The 16893-nt window shown below is 51.1% G+C and overlaps 2 protein-coding genes and 1 non-coding gene across 17 annotated transcripts in view; 2 read left to right on the top strand and 1 right to left on the bottom strand.

Moving 5' to 3' along the window:
* Window positions 1-7198, top strand: part of MMS19 (MMS19 homolog, cytosolic iron-sulfur assembly component) — a 34555-nt gene extending 27357 nt beyond the window's left edge. For 2 of the 6 annotated variants that reach the window (XM_040254800.1, XM_040254799.1), the window contains 14 exons: window positions 283-383; window positions 506-655; window positions 1923-2078; window positions 3127-3226; window positions 3727-3829; window positions 3978-4398; window positions 4875-4975; window positions 5101-5157; window positions 5304-5490; window positions 5812-5894; window positions 6024-6188; window positions 6271-6330; window positions 6622-6722; window positions 6804-6975. In XM_040254800.1, coding sequence (XP_040110734.1) covers window positions 283-383; window positions 506-655; window positions 1923-2078; window positions 3127-3226; window positions 3727-3829; window positions 3978-4398; window positions 4875-4975; window positions 5101-5157; window positions 5304-5490; window positions 5812-5894; window positions 6024-6188; window positions 6271-6330; window positions 6622-6722; window positions 6804-6831 — 1813 coding nt within the window. In that variant the 3' untranslated portion in view covers window positions 6832-6975. Of the gene's footprint in view, window positions 1-282; window positions 384-505; window positions 656-1922; window positions 2079-3126; window positions 3227-3726; window positions 3830-3977; window positions 4399-4874; window positions 4976-5100; window positions 5158-5303; window positions 5491-5811; window positions 5895-6023; window positions 6189-6270; window positions 6331-6621; window positions 6723-6803 lie in introns of all 6 variants that reach the window. The other 4 variants (XM_040254797.1, XM_040254798.1, XM_040254795.1 and 1 more) reach the window with 4 other exon arrangements.
* On the top strand, window positions 1026-1147 carry LOC120874015. The gene has a single exon (XR_005723584.1). It is a non-coding gene; the product is annotated as a small nucleolar RNA SNORA28 (small nucleolar RNA).
* A 204-nt stretch (window positions 7199-7402) lies between the features above and the next one.
* Window positions 7403-16892, bottom strand: ZDHHC16 (zinc finger DHHC-type palmitoyltransferase 16). Of its 10 annotated transcripts, none has more exons than XM_040254801.1 (12): window positions 16682-16871; window positions 15159-15272; window positions 12635-12882; window positions 12268-12462; window positions 12027-12115; window positions 11605-11633; window positions 10853-10986; window positions 10667-10714; window positions 9748-9833; window positions 8964-9087; window positions 8706-8776; window positions 7403-7997 (listed from the first exon to the last, which is right to left on the bottom strand). In XM_040254801.1, exons 3-12 carry the CDS (start codon window positions 12875-12877, stop codon window positions 7883-7885), a joined length of 1134 nt encoding a protein of 377 aa, XP_040110735.1. In that variant the 5' UTR covers window positions 12878-12882; window positions 15159-15272; window positions 16682-16871; the 3' UTR covers window positions 7403-7882. The 10 variants fall into 10 exon arrangements, with proteins under 10 accessions (XP_040110735.1, XP_040110737.1, XP_040110736.1 ...); XM_040254803.1 differs by having other exon boundaries at window positions 15159-15248; window positions 16682-16866; XM_040254802.1 differs by lacking the exon at window positions 15159-15272 and having other exon boundaries at window positions 16682-16892.
* Window position 16893: the final 1 nt, after the last annotated feature.

The raw sequence follows: 16893 nt of genomic DNA, 5'->3' as shown, positions 1-16893 counted from the left end.
CAGCTATTCCAGGGCGCCATGCTCCTGACCCTTGGCTTTCCCAGAGGACATGGAGTCTGTGCTTAGCTCTGGCTGCTAACTGGTTGGAGCGATTGTTGTGGGAATGTTCTCTTTTGGGGGGCATTAAGAAGCCCTGTCCAACTTAGTGGTATAGGTACTTGAATCCTGCTTTTTTAGAAAGGTGGTCTCAGAAACCCACACTCCTGAATCTGCCTAATGGGAGGCCTAGGCAAGAGAGCCATGGAGCCAGCTCAGCTAATGCTCACCTGCCCTGTGCCCCAGCAGGGTGGCAGCCCTGGAAGCATCAGGAAGCCTGGCCACTCTCTACCCCGTGGCCTTCAGCAGCCACCTAGTGCCCAAGCTTGCTGAGGATCTGTGTTCAGGTACGTGTCTCTGACCTTCTGTGGCTTGCTCCTTCCCAGGGAAGCTGGTGGGGCGGGGGTGGGGGAGTTCCTTCATGCTTGCCATCACAAAGTGAAACCTGATCTCCTGGGTTGCTTTTCAGAGGAGTCAGATTTGGCTAGAGGGGATGGGCCCACCAGGTGCTCCCGGCGTCCACGCTGTCTGCAAGCCTTATCAGCTGTATCCACACATCCCAGCATCGTCAAGGAGACGCTGCCTCTTCTGCTGCAGCATCTGTGCCAGATGAACAGAGGTGACTACAGGGAACAGGCACTGAGGAGCTGGGCTGCAGGGGGCGCTGCAGTCAGCTTTTTTTTTTTTTTAATTTCTTTGCAGTCAGCTTTGGAGTTGATGTGTCTAAAACAGTGGTTCCAGTGATGGCTCTAGTAAGAGTCACATAGGAACTTGAAAACATGCTGCCAGCCTGAGCCCCATGCAGTCCAACTGATTCAGTCTCTAAGGAGGGATGGGATTTGGGCAACAATTATTAAGAATGCCTCAATGATTTTAGTGTGGAATCAATTGAAAAGCACCACTGTAAGGCTGTGCTACTCAAAATAGAGTTCATCAACCAGGAGCATGGGCATGATCTGGGAGCTTATTAGAAATGCAGAATCTCATGCAAGCAGCACTCTGTAGCAGATAAAACTGTCTGACACAATTTGAGCTTGCTATAGAAAGAAAGTCTAACCTATTCCGGTATTCTCTTCTCTGTGCGACAAGGCATTATGTAGACTTAAACAGTGTTCCAGCTGAAAAAAAAATGCACAATCTCAGGCCCCACTGGTCAGAATCTGCATTTTAGCAGGATCTCCAGATGAATTGTACACACCCTGGAGTGTGAGGAGCACTGCTCCTCACAAGCGACAACAGCTGTGGCTGTTACGAACCTGTGCATGCCCGCTGTGGGCCCTCACTAATTCCCTAAGCCCCCCACTCTGTACTGCCCCATCCTCTGCGGTTGATCCAGTCAACAGAGGATGATCCAGCACCTGATACACAATAGAAAGAACGCTGGATTCAGAGCACAGCCTGGGTGTGTGACCCTGGAAAAACCACTGCTAATTTATTGAGCTTTCACATCCTCCTCTGTAAAATGGGGGAAATGATACTGCTGAGGGGGTTGTTATGAAAACTAAAGGAGAATGTGTGTTTGACCCTTAAGGCAAGTTTGTACAGCACACACAGATTTTTTTTCACTGGGTAAAAACTGTAGTACAACATGATCGCAGTTGGTTGAGTCCACAGATGCAGAACTGCAGATACGGAAGAACCGCTTCAAGGAGGATTATAACTGACACATAGATCTCCGACTGTGCAAGAGGGTAGCTCCCCTCACCCCCACGCTGTGTATCAGTGCTTCTGTTGGCTGGCAGGGCAGGTCTCCGCTCCTGGATAAAATGACTTGGCTCTTTATATTAATGAGAGACTTATCTTTGATTATTCTCCCTATATCCCATATCTGACAGGCCTGGGAGTGCTTTTAAGAAAACCTTACAGAAAACTTTCTCACCACACAGGGAGTATGAGTCCAGGAACCAGTGAAGTTATTGCTGTCTGTCAGAGCCTCCAGCAGGTGGCAGAAAAATGCCAGCGAGACCCCGAGAGCTGCTGGTACTTCCATCAGACAGCTGTCCCCTGCCTGCTTGCCTTGGCTGTGCAGGCTTCCACAGCAGGTAACTTGCCCCTTTGCACAACCCTCTCTCCTTTCACCCCAGCCTGTGCACTAGTGGTGAACAGCACTGCCACCTGCAGGGTTTCACTGGTATTGCATCTTGCACCAGCAGAGGTGTCTTTTGAATTCTGTGTCCACATAATGAGATTTCACTTTAATCAAAAGGTGCCAACCTGACCTCTGGAAAGAACCAAAATCTACTAGTGTTAGCAACACTAAAAAGGATGCACACTTTCCCCCCCTCCCCTTCAATTGCTGTGTAATTAGATTAGTTAGAATTAGGCTCTGGAGTTTAGCAGACCTGGTTGGGTCTCATGGTCAACTCCATCACTTGCTCACTTACGTGTTTAGTCACTCAATCGTGTCCGACTCTTTGCGACCCCACAGACTGTAGCCTGTCAGGCTCCTCTGTCCATGGGAATTCTCTAGGCAAGAATACTGGAGTGGGTTGCCATGCCCTTCCCCAGGGGATCTTCCCAACCCAGGGATCGAACCCAGGTCTTCCACATTGCAGGTGGAGTCTTTACCGTCTGAGCCACCAGGGAAGCCACCACCTGCTAACTTAGGTGAAGATACCTAGCCCTTCTAAGCTCTGTTTCCTCACTTGTGCAAAGGAGATGGAGAGTAATACCTATATATCACAGGGTAGTTGGTAAATAAGATTAAGTAAGTTAATTCGTAATGTTTAGCAACAGTAACGTACGTGTGTATGGTAGCTGCTGTGTAAGAGGAGCCGCAAAGATAAATCCACATTACCTTTAAGTTTTTGAAAAGACTAACAGTCCTGATGTTAAGAATATTCCTATTAGCTGGCCTTATTTCCCACTGTTGTCTAGTCAGAGGCAATTCTCGGGAACTCCCTGTGGCCCACGTTAGACATTCCTGCTTCTGGTGCCTTGCTGGTTCCCAGGGCTACAGCACTGCCAGAGGACAGGTTACAAACTGCTCCTGCTGTAACGAGAGCCAAGGCCCAGAGTCACGAGGGGGACAGGACCTAATCGTGTGAGCCACAGTCATGGCCTGTGCTTGTGTGTGTTCTGATTTGGCAGAGAAGGAGCACTCAGTTCTGAGAAAAGTCCTGTTGGAGGATGAGGTCTTGGCCACTGTGGCGTCGGTCATTGCCACTGCCACCACCCACTTGAGCCCTGAGTGAGTCTAGTCTTGCATGCGGCTTGATCCCGGGGAGGCTAGCGTTCTTGGGAAGAAGTAGCAGATGATTGCCTTCTGAGCTGTCCTCTCACCCAGGTGTAAATGTGAAGGCGGTTATTTGTTTTGTAAGTCTTATTGGCAAAGAAAGAAGGGCTTTTTTAGCACCATGGACTGTGGATGAGGTTTTGGGGAGCCATGGACTGATGGTTCTTAGCTACAGATAGGTGTGCTTAAGAGTCACCTATGAAGCATTTTTGACATATACAGAGTCCTCTTGCTAGATTATAAGCTCCAGGGGAACAGGGACTTGATCTGGCTTGGTCACTGCTGTAGTACCAAGGCTTAGGACAGGAATGGTTCCTGGCATATAGTATGTGCTGAGTTAGTATTTGTTGAAGTTGTGAGTGAGCATGCTCTGGTCCCTGGACTCAGTGAGTCCCGGGAACCCCAGGGCTGCTGTAGAACCCTGGCTCCTTGGTGACACTAGGTATACCCCCTAGTTTAGCCGCCCAGAGTGTCGCCCACATCGTGCCCCTCTTCTTGGACGGCAACATCTCCTTCCTGCCTGAAAACAGCTTCTCTGGCAGATTCCAGCCATTCCAGGTGAGGGTCCGATGGATCAGACCCAGATGGGGAACAGTCTTGGGACATCTGCCCTTCATATCTTTGTGGCAAATCTGGGATGGGTGTCATCAGGGTCACAAGTCTCTTGCTGGTGCGACAGGCTTGATAGGATTCTTCTTCCTTACAGGATGGCTCCTCAGGGCAGAGGCGACTGGTTGCACTGCTTATGGCCTTTGTCTGCTCCCTGCCTCGAAACGTAAGTGACCACAACCTTTGGGGAATACCCCAGTTTAATCCTGACCGGGGAGCTGGAGCCCAGGTGACTTCTGGGCTGAAGTTTGTCGCAGCTAAGCTGATTTTCTGTTTTTCCCACTGGAGAATTCACTTCTCCTTCACCCTGGCCCCTGCTGCCACTCTCTCCTGGTTGTCGCTTGGAGTTCAAGTGTTCTCTGGGTCCATGACACGACCAGGTTTTCCACAGGTGGAAATCCCACAGCTGAACCGACTCATGCGGGAGCTTTTAGAGCTGAGCTGCTGCCAAAGCTGCCCCTTCTCCTCTACTGCAGCCACCAAGTGCTTCGCAGGACTCCTGAACAAGCACCCTGCAGGTACTGGAGGGAGAATCAACTTCTGATGCAGTCTTGAAGTTTAGTAGTAACTCATTCTCTTTTTAAAAGGAGTTTGCTAATATAATCAGGCTTTCCATGGGATAGCCCTTGGGACAGGAGTCAAGACCAGAGCTGGGCAAAGCTTTATAGGATGTAAGAAGATGAGGATTTCAACCAGAATGCTCTGTCTGGTTCCGTCCTCCTGTTCCCTGCAGGGGGCTATCAGGGCTAATTCTTTATTAGAAGTGGACAGCTCTTTTCAAAAAAAAGACCTTTTATTAGAAGTAGACTTTTCTATGCCAGCACCCCAACATTATGAGAATCCCAGGCTCATGATGGTGTCCTAGAGCTAAGTGGGCCAAGTCCACAGCCAAAATGACATGGTTCTTTTCTAACGGCTTCTGCATTTAAAGGATTTACAGCCTTTGTTGTCAAAACAGACACACATGCGTCAGCATTTCCTACCTCCTTTTTAGGGCAAGAGCTGGATGAATTTCTGCAGCTGGCTGTGGACAAAGTGGAGGCTGGGCTGAGCTCTGGGCCCTGTCGTAGTCAGGCCTTCACACTGCTTCTCTGGGTAAGGAGTCGGAATGCAGTTTGTTAGAGCAGTTAATCTGGTTAAATAAAATCTCTCCATTGAACCCTGCATGCTTCTCAGGGTTTGGGCATCTTGCCCTGACTTTTCTTTCTCTCTGGTGACAGGTCACAAAAGCCTTAGTGCTTAGATACCATCCTCTCAGTTCCTGCCTTACAGAGCGGGTAAGTCTTTGCTGAACAAGCAGAACCGAGGATCTAAATGGGAACTTCGCTCTTGATCCCCTTCCTCCCTAAAATGACTGCTGTCCTCCTCTTGGTATTTAAGATCCTTCCCCACTGATGTACCTCAAAAGCTCTCTTTCCTCCAGCTCATGGGCCTCCTGAGTGATCCAGAACTAGGCCCGGCAGCAGCTGATGGCTTCTCTCTGCTCATGTCCGACTGCACTGATGTGCTAACTCGTGCTGGCCATGCTGAAGTGCGGATCATGTTCCGCCAGCGGTTCTTCACGGATAACGTGCCCGCTTTGGTCCGGGGCTTCCATGCTGCTCCGCAAGGTGAGGAGAGGTTAGAGGAAGGCCCTCAAATATATAGATCTCTCCTTTGTTCAGGCCACGGTCAGAATTTAGAGCCTGAGTGCTTCTTTAGAGAATAGTATGGCCTCTACCAGAGGGCAGAACATCTGGATTCTTGACCCGCTCTTCCTTTGATGGGTATACCTTGCCTATTCTGAGCCTGAGGGACTTTTTGTTTTTTTCTAAAAAAGAAAAAATAAAAATCTCTGTAGGCTGATGTCCCAGCTTCACCAGAGATTGGAATTGAAATCCCAAGCTCTGTCTGAGCCCAGTTTTCCCCTAGGCTTTTCCATTTTTTTGCAGATGTGAAGCCAAACTACCTGAAGGGTCTGTCTCATGTACTTAACAGGCTGCCAAAGCCTGTGCTCTTGCCAGAGCTGCCCACGGTAAGCCTTGCCGTCACAGCCTCTAAACAGGGACGGAGCCATTCTCCTCCGCATGCTGCGGCTGGAAAGGGGAGGAGAAGCAGGCTTATCAAAGATGTGGTCACCCCGCCCTTTCCTGTGACCCCTTAGCTGCTCTCCCTGCTGCTGGAGGCCCTGTCCTGCCCTGACTCTGTGGTGCAGCTCTCAACCCTGAGCTGCCTTCAGCCTCTTCTACTGGAAGCGCCCCAGGTCATGAGTCTTCACGTTGACACCCTCGTCACCAAGTTCCTGAACCTCAGTGCCAGCCCTTCCATGGTGCGTTGAGCCTTGACGACTCTTTGGCCTGTACATGTCCCCTTCGTGGGCTTCCCCTCACCTCCTTATGGTTGTGTTCTAGGCGGTCCGGATCGCTGCACTGCAGTGTATGCACGCTCTCACTCGCCTGCCCACCCCCGTGGTGAGTACCACAGGTGTCCCTCTCTGGCCTGGAAACTTCCTAGAAGAGCCAAGGGCACCTTTCTGCCTTAAGCAGGCAGGACTGGCCACCCGGCTGTGCTACTGAGGTATGCACTATATAGTACAGATAGGCAAGGATTTCCTGAGTCCCTGAAAATGGAATGGCCAGCCTGCCACACAACACTGTCTGGAGTCAGTACAAGAATAGGAAGAATATTAGATGTAGAGTCAGAGCAACTTTTTTGGTTACCTTGGTTGAACAAGGCTAAGATGAAGTCCTCTAACTCCACAGCTGCTGCCATACAAACCACAGGTGATCCGGGCCTTAGCCAAACCCCTGGATGACAAGAAGAGGCTGGTGCGCAAGGAAGCAGTGTCAGCCAGGGGAGAATGGTGAGTTTCTAGGTCACGGGGGGAGAGAGGACTGAAGTGAGCCTCACCGCCAATGCTGTCAACATTCTTTTTTGCCTACAGGTTTCTACTGGGGAGCCCTGGCAGCTGAGCCCCCATCCCTGGCCTACACTGACTGACAGCCTAACCTGAAATTACTAACCATCGAGCCGCCTTGCCCAGGCAGGGAGACCGCTGGCCCCTGACTGCCTTTCCCACAGACACAACACAAATGCCAGGCCTCTGCCGCATGGCTGTGCAAGAAATATGGGAATCCTGATTTCTAATGGATTTGGGAAGTAGCTGCGTGTGAGACTGCTTGTGTTTGAAGAATGATCCTTGGTCTTGGAGCTCTTCCATTTATATGTCAGAAAAAAGGAGCTGTGCTGCTGAGGGTGAATGCAGATGTGTGTGGCCCTGAGGACCAGGGAGGGTGGTGTGTATGTGTACCTGCTGAAGAATAAAGATTTTTTTGGTAACGGGGCTGTCAGTTATTTCCCTCTTCCACTTACGCCTCAGAAGCATCACTGCTTGACCTAGAACAGAAACGATAGGAATTGTTGAGGACATCCAACACCGCCAAGTGAGGCACGGGTGGCAGGACCAGAACATGTGCTCACTAGGCCCTGACCCTGATTCCCCCTTCCCCGTCCCACAGGAAAGGCAAAGAGTGAAAAGCTACAGTCTTTACAAAATCAGATACCTTTATTTTTGCTCCCTTCAGCAGCACATGAGAAGTGGCAGTGACCTCAGCAATAGGCCTGGTATCTTTGCCCTGTTGAGAAGCCAGAATCTCATCTCTACCGTTCAGCTGCTTCCTCAGACGGCAAGTGGAAGAGGTGGTGGCCAACCCCAGTGCTGTAACCTGGAGGAGGTCGGGGTCAACCTGGCAAGGTTGCTAGCTGCCTGATCTCCAGTCTGGGGCTGGAACTTCTGTTTGCCTGAGTAAAGGGACATCAGTCCTAGGATTTCTCCACATCGTGCCTTGCTTCTGCAGCAGCCAGGAGATCAGTCCTTGAGTTGTCCCTGCATGGTACCTTGGGGGCAGGCCCACTGGCTCTTTTGGCTCAAGGATCCCGAGAAGCTATCCTTGGAGGCCCTTGAGGCAACGCAGGAAGCAGGGTGGTGCTCAAGTTGTGGCTGACACACTCCAGCTTACACGCTCACACTGCCATCACAGAGGCTGAGTGAGCAGTCACCCAGGGCGGGGGATCCCAGCTTATTCCGTTCCCGTGGGGCAAGTGACTGGAAGGTAACAACACCCGAGTAAGCCAGTGCCTGTAAGAGAAGACAAATACTCCTGAGATCCAGGCGTTGCCAGTCTTCCTCCCTGATCCTCATGCCACAGCAAAGATAGCTCAAGGCATTCATCACACAAGTAACAGAAGTTCCAACTTAGTCCAAGAAATACAACCTCTGGTGCCTTGAAGGCCTTTAGAGGTTTTGAGCTAACTTCTAATGGGCACTGCGAGCATAGTGACAGGCAGCAATAATGAGGATAGAAAAGGGAGGAGGGCAGGTACTTGATGGGTCACCTACTTACTACTGCCTCAGTAGCTGCAATCTAAAAAACGATCTATCTCTGTCTCTTGGGCTGAGGGAGCTAGCTCCATTTATTGTCTTAGGACCTCTGTCCACAATAACTTCAGTCCCACAAGTCATCTGCTTGAAATCCAACACTGCCATACAAACGGGAGGTCACCGGTGGCCAACAGACCCTAGCTAGAGGTCCCTTCCTGAGAACAGCTTTCAGGATTCTACTGTAGTCATCTGCTGCTGTACCAATATAGTAGCCACTAGCCACATGTGCCTAATTAAATCGGTGAAAATGAAATTAAAATTCAGTCCTCTAATACATGAGCCACGTTTCGAGCACTCAGAAGCCATATGTGACTAGCAGCTCAGGTCTTGGGTAACACAGGTGTAGGATGTTCTTCCCACACAGAAAGTGCAATGGACAGCGCTGATCTTCATGTTTTACTTTACCTTCCTGTGTCCACACCCAGGAATACCTTCCAGTTGTCCAAGCAGCCATAGTTGTAATGATTCCTAAAAACCTAGAGCAAAGAAAAATGTTTCTAGGAACCCTTTTCCTTAAACCAATTTTGAGCCTAAATTGGCTAGGCAAGTTCTGGGCTTCTGGCCTGCCCTAGTTGGCCCTGACCATGGGGGAAAAACCAGCTCGTCACAGCAACAGGTTTGGTTTACCCACTCGCCCAGCACCCCAGTCCCAGCCCTACTCACTCTGCCCTTGGCCTGCAGCCGCTGACGCTCCTTCTTGTTGATGTGCCTTTCGATGCTCGTCTCACCTCGACTGATGAGCACGGCGTGCCATGCAGTCAGGGCACCCAGGGCCAGTGCCACAGAACTGAGGAGAAAAGGGCAAAGATGGGGGGCAGCATGAAGAGGGTTAGAGGCCATGAGTAGGTCTGAAATTTCGTTGAGCAACAGTGACTGGTGAGGGACTTCTGCCTTCTCTTCCAGCTGATGGGTCCTAAATGAACTTTTACTTCACTGCATCTACTGATAAAAACAGCATCCATGAGAAAGCATCTATATGGGCTAAGAATAAATCATGAGGCAAGAAGAATGGGGAAATAAGTCTATTACTAATGAAAATGTTATATATTTCCTAAAATACCCATGCTTGGGAGACAAGGGAGTAAAAGCACCAAGGATCAAAATAAAATGGCACATCAGATTCCAGCTCTACCATCTCTACTTGCGTATCATGGAACAAATCACCTCACCCCCTCACATCTGCAATTTTCCTCCTCTACAAAATGCATCTGCTCTTAAAAGAAGGAGTTGAACTTCCCTTGGCACATACCAAACCCTCCGTGCCAAGTCCTTTGTGTTCCCTCCCCCAAAATGCTGGAGAAAATTAAGCTCTATTCTTGGCCAACCTAAGTGAGACTTAAGAACAGCAACAGTTCATACAGGGAGGGGTTCCTGCCTGTGTGGGATCTGTAAAAGGCTTTCTGAAGCTGCCCCTCCCTTAAACTGTCAAAAATGAGACTTAAGATACCTGCACAGGAACCAGAGGTAGACAAGACTCTTGTGAGTCACTCTTTCTCGGAAGGAGAAGGTGGGTGGTGGGGTCTGATGGTAAGTCTAGGAAAAGAAAACAGCACAGTCTGGCTCATTGACTCTGCTGGTCTCCACCAGAACCCAGCACCTGCAGGCAGGGAAGTGATCCAGGCCCAGGGGGAGAAGAGAGGGGGTTAAGCCACAGAGGAGTCAGGGCAGCAGCCAGATGGGTGGACCAAGCCAGTGGCATCGTCATGTGGACATACACTGGGCAGAGCGGGTCTGGACAGGATGGTAAAGCACAGGAGGGACCAACCCTGGGCCTTTAGCTGTGACAACACAAACGGGGCTCCAGGGGAAGCCACTCCACTTCCCAGTTAGAACTGTGTGGCTGTAATCCCCTAGGGAGGGGACCAGATCACACCCAGAATAGAATGGAGGGAGAGAACAGGGAGCCCCACTAAGGACCAAAACAGCAGCAGAGGCACAATCTCAAGCCGACAATCTGCTCAGAGCAAGGAGTCCTAAAAGGCCCGGGGATCCTGATGCAGATGCAGACAGACCAGGAGCAAAGGATCGTCAGACTGGCCCGGCCCAACCTCTGTCCCCTGGAACCCCATCACACAGACTAACATGGACTCCTTACTGCTCAGGCCATCACCAAGGAAGAGCCCTTGCTCAGCCCAAAGAAGGTGAAATGGGATAGAGAGCCAAAAACTCACATACCAGGGACTCCCAGCTGGTCCCCAGGCCACTTGGCCTACTTGTGGCAGGCAGCCCCCAGAACACCCCTGATCCAGTCTCGACTGGCCTCAGCCCAGTCTCTACAACTCGACTAACAGGTGGGCCCCAGGTGCCTCAGCAACTCTATACCCCTGGCCTGAGCAGCAGGAGGCAGTGGGGTGGGGAGAGCCCACCTGGTTGGCAACCGCCTGTAGTTTGTTCTTGTCGAGCTGTTTCATTTTCTAAGGGGATGGAAAACAGTGCTGGTTACACTCTCAAGCCTCTAGGAGAGGGGGTTGCTACCAGCCCCTTCGTAGGGAAAATTCCACACCCCAGAGTGCTCTCTACTGAGCTGCTCTTTTTCCTAACTATGGGCTCACCTCGATGGCAGCATAAGCCTCCCGGAAAAGGTCCCAGCTTCCATAGCTGCAGTAGACACAGCCCAGAGTCATGAAAAAGCAGAAAGAGAAGAAGTACCGATGGTTATAGTGGCCCACACAGTTGTTTAGCCAGGCTGGTGGGGAAAGGATTAAGGACAAGACCAAACACACAACTTCTGGGGATGTCCTGGTTTCTCTGTGGTTCCTAACAATATCATCCAAGCCCAAGGATTCCGTCACCAAAGGTAGGAAAATATGGGACTTCCCTGAAGTTGAGGTGAAAGGGTTAAAGCTTTTCAAAGCCCTCACAAGTCCCACCAGGAGATCATGAAAGCTGGAATCCTTTAGTAAAATGAGTCTGCCAGTATTCAGACAAACGGGTTTACCAGACATCTGTGTGGGACAGCAGAAAGGGACCGATGGTTCTATCTGGACCCCCACTGGACAACCCACTGAACAAGACCTCTCTTTCTATCCGATAGATGTTAGCACGAAAGTCTACGAAAGGAAGAGCTGTTAGGGAGAGAGGCCTTGCTCCCAGAAGATCCGTCCCAGACAGCACATAAGCCTCCTGTTATTCCCAGGAGATGGCTAGTCCCCACAACTGCTCTTCTACTAACTTCTCCTGAGCCCAGCGGAAGCCCCACTCTGCAGGGTGAAGCTAGAAGCCTTGGGTCTCTGGCCCTTAAACCTGTGCAGTGCTCTGGAGCTAAAGGAGGAGGTTTCAGGCAGAGGAGATAGCAAAAGGATACGGCAGTGATGATCCATCTTCAGCACACACCTGTGAGGGAGGGACACAGGCTCTGTTACGGTGGCCAAGGTTCTTGAGATGTCAGTGCCAATCCTTTCCTACAAGGACCAGCATCCTGCTGAGGCGGAAAGGGCACAGACTTTGAGGACAGCCAGGCCTTGCTTCAAACCCTGCTTCACTGGCTACACGACACTGGACAAGGTAACTCGGGTCTCTTGCCTACCCTGACCCCTCTCTCTGAACCTCACTTTCCCCAAGTGGTGATAACGCATAACTCGCAGGACCATCCTGGGGCCCATGTCCTCAGGACACATGGCCTGGCACATGACAGGGTACCCCGTGAATGTCCAGGCAAATGCCAGGTCTAGGTTTTGCCCTGGGGCTACAGCAAAAGGGCCAGGGCTGGGGTTCCCAGAGACCCACCTATTGCAGATGCTGCAGTGGTGTGTTCGGGCTGGCTTGGGGTTAATGCACTTCTTACAGATGGAGACTGTTGTCATATCATTCCTGCCCTGTGCAGAGGGAGAAAAGCAACGTGACGCCTACGGCAGCACTGGTTTCGCACCTCAGAAACACCAAGGCACTCTCCCTCCCCATTCCTGGGATTGGCTCCTGGGGCCTGCAGTTCTCTTCCACCCCCATGCCCCTGGACGGGGGTACCCACCTGGGGTGGGTATCCAGGTGGGGTGGTGATAGCCTGGTAGTAATGGAAGACGATGAGAATCAGATTCCAGTGACTATAGAAGAAATGCCAGCAGAGCCGGGGCACGGAGTAGGTTTGGAGGATGAGGGGCAGGACACACAGGTAGGCGATGGCCACGATGGAGCTGGTCAGCACAATCACCAGCACCACAAACACCTGCCAACACCAGGGAGGTCAGGAAGATGCTGTGAGAGAGCTCGGCAATGCCCAGAGCAGACTCAGGAGCTTCCCAAGGGTAGGAGGCCAGTGTGGGTCCTGACCCAGGGTAGGTTCGCCAGACACATGTGCTCCCCAAACAACCCTTTCCTTGCCCCCGGGCATCACTCACCACCCCACACCAGCGGATCACGTTGTCCACCAGCCAGTAGATAGGCTCAAAGGCAGCGTCCACGGCAGTGTCACTGCCCCCGAAGGAGTTGTAGAGCAGGGAGCGCAGGCAGACCTTGCCATAGCGCCAGCGCTGCACCAGGCCGCGGAGCAGAGGTGGGCGGCGGCGCCTGTAGCCCAGGAGCAGAAGCAGGCGCAGGCAGAGGCGGGCAGGGCCCAGCAGCAGGCTCCACTGGCCCCGCATGGCTCCTAGGAAAGCACAGCACCATGAGGGGCCAGCCTGGATCCTGTCCCTCCCTGCCCCACCAGTGGGCGGCTGGAGGCAGAGACCTAAGGCTGAGGCCTGCTGGGCCAGTCACCAGCTGGGAAACAGGGAGGCAGCTCCAAGCTCAAGCAGGGTCTCTGGAACTGTCTACGTGGACAGACCATTGGAAGAGCCCAACCAATGTGCACAAAGCTATCCGCGTGGCCCTGTGGGCCTGGCCATTGTAGCAGAGGTGTCCGGGGTCTCCTGCCTGCCGAGCTGTGCTTAGCTGCTCAGTTGTGTCTGACTCTTTGCGACCCCATGGACTGTAACCCGCCAAGCTCCTCTCTCCATGGGGATTCTCCAGGCAGGGATACTGGAGTGGTTGCCATGCTCTCCTCCAAGGATCTTCCCAATCCAGGGACTGAACCCAGATCTCCTGCATTGCAAGCGGATTCTTTACTGCCTGAGCCACGAGGGAAGCCCCTACCTCCTAACAACTGTCTTCACCAGGAACAGTAGTGAGGTAGTGAGTTCACACCACACGAATCCTGCACCTAGATCTTCCCTGGTGCTATCCAGGCAAAAGACACTTATCTGTTCTACTGCCATTACTAGCCTGGGGCACGAGAGTCCCTGTCTCCTGCGGGGACAGCTCGCCTCCCCCTTGCAGGACGTAAGATGCCCTGTCTCCAATTCTAGTCCCAGCCCCACCCCAAGCATGAACAAAACAACTCGGGTCCTGCGCAGACCACCACCAAGCAGGAGACATGGCGGTATGGAGGACGGCAGAAGAAGACCACAGGACCTGCCCCCTGCGTAATGAGTTTCCCTTGCTCTGTTCTAGCTGGACACTTGAGAGCTTTCTCTGCAGCTGCTGCCCTGGCCCCAGGTGTCCCAACCAGCCTGTCCAGCTCTTTAGCGCTGTGCATGGCTCCTCTGAAAGTGCCTTAACCTCCTCCGTGTGATTTTTACCTCAACTAACAGCCACGGGAGGTCAGCGACCCAGGCAATACCCAGAACAGAACATACGGATTACTTTGATGATATTCTCATCCATTCTGCAGATAAAAGGCCTTATCAGAGAGGAAATTATCTGATTTTCCCCTATGGCTACTTTGTCCTCTGCAACTCCACTGACTTATTTAACAGGCAGCTCAAAGCCCAGCAGAAACTGGAGGAAGCTGATCCGCTGTAGGGATGGTGTCATTTCAGTAACTGGAGCAAGGCACTCTCCTTACTACCCTGATATCCCCACAAGAGGCCTTTCAAAGAAAACTTAATCACCTCCTTCCATAAGCCCTCTGAAGACTTATGGCAAAAACAAAGCCAGCAGATAAAACCAGCAAGGAGAAGACAGACAATTCAGTAGCGGACCTACTTCTGTAGCAGGATAAAGTAAGTTGGCCATTTCCATCATCTCTGAGCGGCTAAGAGAACAAAGGGACAGTGCAGAAAAGAGGAAAAGGAAAAGCTCAAACTTCCTACCTCCTTCGACTTGGACTCCTATTGTGTGGAATAATGATTTGGCTTGAAGCATGAATTTTCAAATAGTGTACAGCTACAATCTAATGTAACAGTGGAATGAAACATTTTACCCCAAAACAAATCCAAGTGACTTAGGTTATCTACACCATTGTTCATTCCCTTACTACAGCTAATGGAGAGTTTTCCATTTACCAAAATATTTTTAACAGCTGCTATTGCTGCTGCTGCTGCTAAGTCGCTCAGTCGTGTCCGACTCTGTGCGACCCCATAGACGGCAGTCCACCAGGCTCCCCTGTCCTAACAGCTGCTGCTGCTAAATCGCTTCAGTCGTGTCCGACTCTGTGCGACCCCACAGATGGCAGTCCACCAGGCTCCCCTGTCCTAACAGCAACACCATGCAAATAAGATGTGTGCCTCATTTGTAATAAACAAAAATTATATGCCATCTCTCCTGTTTAGAAGAAAAAAAACCTTCATTTTCTGATTCTCAACTTTTTAGATTGTCTCAGCTACTTCTGGAATTACTGACCTCTACAGGAAATGCCTCAAAGACCAGACTTACCAACTCTTACCTGCCCCATAACTTGACTACTTAGGATTCAATTCTGCCCTGAAGTAGATCTGTGACCTTGGGCAAACCACCAAATTCTGTTGGGACTCAGTTTTCTTGTGTTCCCATTAATGAGAGAGTAGGATTAAATACTAAGGCACCTTTCTGCTCTACCCACTTTATGACTATATATACCGTTGGTAAGATACAAATGAAATGTTTATAAAGTGCTTAGCACAATACCTGGATCATGGACGTACTCAATAAATACTTGTTGAATGAACGAACTGGAGGGATGCCAAAGTGGAAAGGCTGGTCAGATGTCCATCTGTCCTATAAATAACAGCAAGGACAATCCTGCCAATGTGATAACACAAAATAAGTGTAAGCTGCTACATTCTTCATGATCAATAAAGAGAGAAATGAAAACCACTGGTGGAATCATTGCACTTCAGAGTTAGAAATCATTCTAGAAAACTATCCAACCAGTAATCAACACAAACATGTAAGCTGAAAGCTTGTAGGTACAGAGCTTAAGACCAGATTATGTAAAAGAAGTCTGAGACCAAGGCCCCCTTCCTTTATTTTACTTAATGAGGTTTAGGGGGGTATGGGAATGCCAGGGAAGAAATATGTAGTCCATGGGACCACAACTGAACATAAGAAGTTTTCATCTCAGGAAACTGAGATAAAGCAGAGCTCAAAAAACTGGATTAGGGGTGAAGGGTGGTGATGGAAGTGAACAGGGCAGGAAATAAGAGTTTCCCTATCACTCCAAACAGAGAAGGCAATGGCAACCCACTCCAGTGCTCTTGCCTGGAAAATCCCATGAGCGGAGGAGCCTGGTAGGCTGCAGTCCATGGGGTCGCTAAGAGTCGGACACGACTGAGCGACTTCACTTTCACTTTTCACTTTCCTGCATGGGAGAAGGAAGTGGCAACCCACTCCAGTGTTCTTGCCTGGAGAATCCCAGGGACGGGGGAGCCTGCTAGGCTGCCGTCTATGGGGTCGCACAGAGTCAGACAGGACTGAACCAACTTAGCGGCAGCAGCAGCATCACCCCCAACACAAGCCTTGAACACTCTGATCCCTCAGTCCTACCAACATAGTGACAAGTGCCACCAGTTCAGAGGGGATGAACTCTCCTCTCCCCAAGGCTCTCAGTCACCAACTCTTTCCCAAGGGGAAACTGGACATGGGGGCTATTAGGGGTGGGAGGACACACATAAATTCCAAAGACACCAAAGGGCAGAGGAAACAAAGTCGACATAACTCATTTGAACAAAGATGCTGTTTTCAGGGTGTTTACTGTCTGAAGCAGCAAGTGTCAATCATCAGTAAAAGCAACACTAATTCATGCAGACTTTCCTTCCAGACTAGCACGCTTCCGCAAGATTGGAGGCTGCAGTTACAGAAACTGAGGAAACGTTTTTATTTCTCAACAAGGCTGGCATGGTCAAAGAATGACAGACTGAAAGTAAAAAATAACTTGAGTACCCGTTCGGCCTCTATCTTGAACTATCTTAGAGATACTGTACAATTCGAATCCTATCCCTGGGGATGTATTTCCAAATCTGTGAAATGGGCGAGTTTCCTGGGCTGACCTTCCAGCTCCACGCCTCAGGGCTGCCCGGAGGGTGCGCTCCGTCCGGTTCGAGGGCACGGCCGTGCAGAGCAGGAACTCGGGCTCACAAGGCCCGGGAACAGGGCCCGACCCTATAAAAAGCGACAGGACTGGGCAGAAAAGGCCGCAGCTTCGCTCTTACCTGCCGCTGGCCGATTCCTCAATCAGCCAAGTCGAACCCCGCAGCCTCCGCCGCCGCTCACTGCCACCCCCTCCAGCTCGGCGTCCACCGGCCCTGCTCAATCCAACCAACCATGGCCCACCGCCCACAGGTCTAGCCTGCAGACCCAGACCCACCGCCCGCCCATCCTTGTCCACAGGCGCAAGCGCAAGAGTTCCGAAGCCCCGCCCCCG

The sequence above is a fragment of the Oryx dammah genome, unplaced genomic scaffold, assembly GCF_014754425.2.
Source record: "Oryx dammah isolate SB20612 unplaced genomic scaffold, SCBI_Odam_1.1 HiC_scaffold_14, whole genome shotgun sequence".
NCBI classification, from domain to species: Eukaryota; Metazoa; Chordata; class Mammalia; order Artiodactyla; family Bovidae; genus Oryx; species Oryx dammah.
The sequence above is the reverse complement of the archived record's forward strand: the minus strand, read 5'-3'. Positions and strand labels throughout refer to the sequence as shown.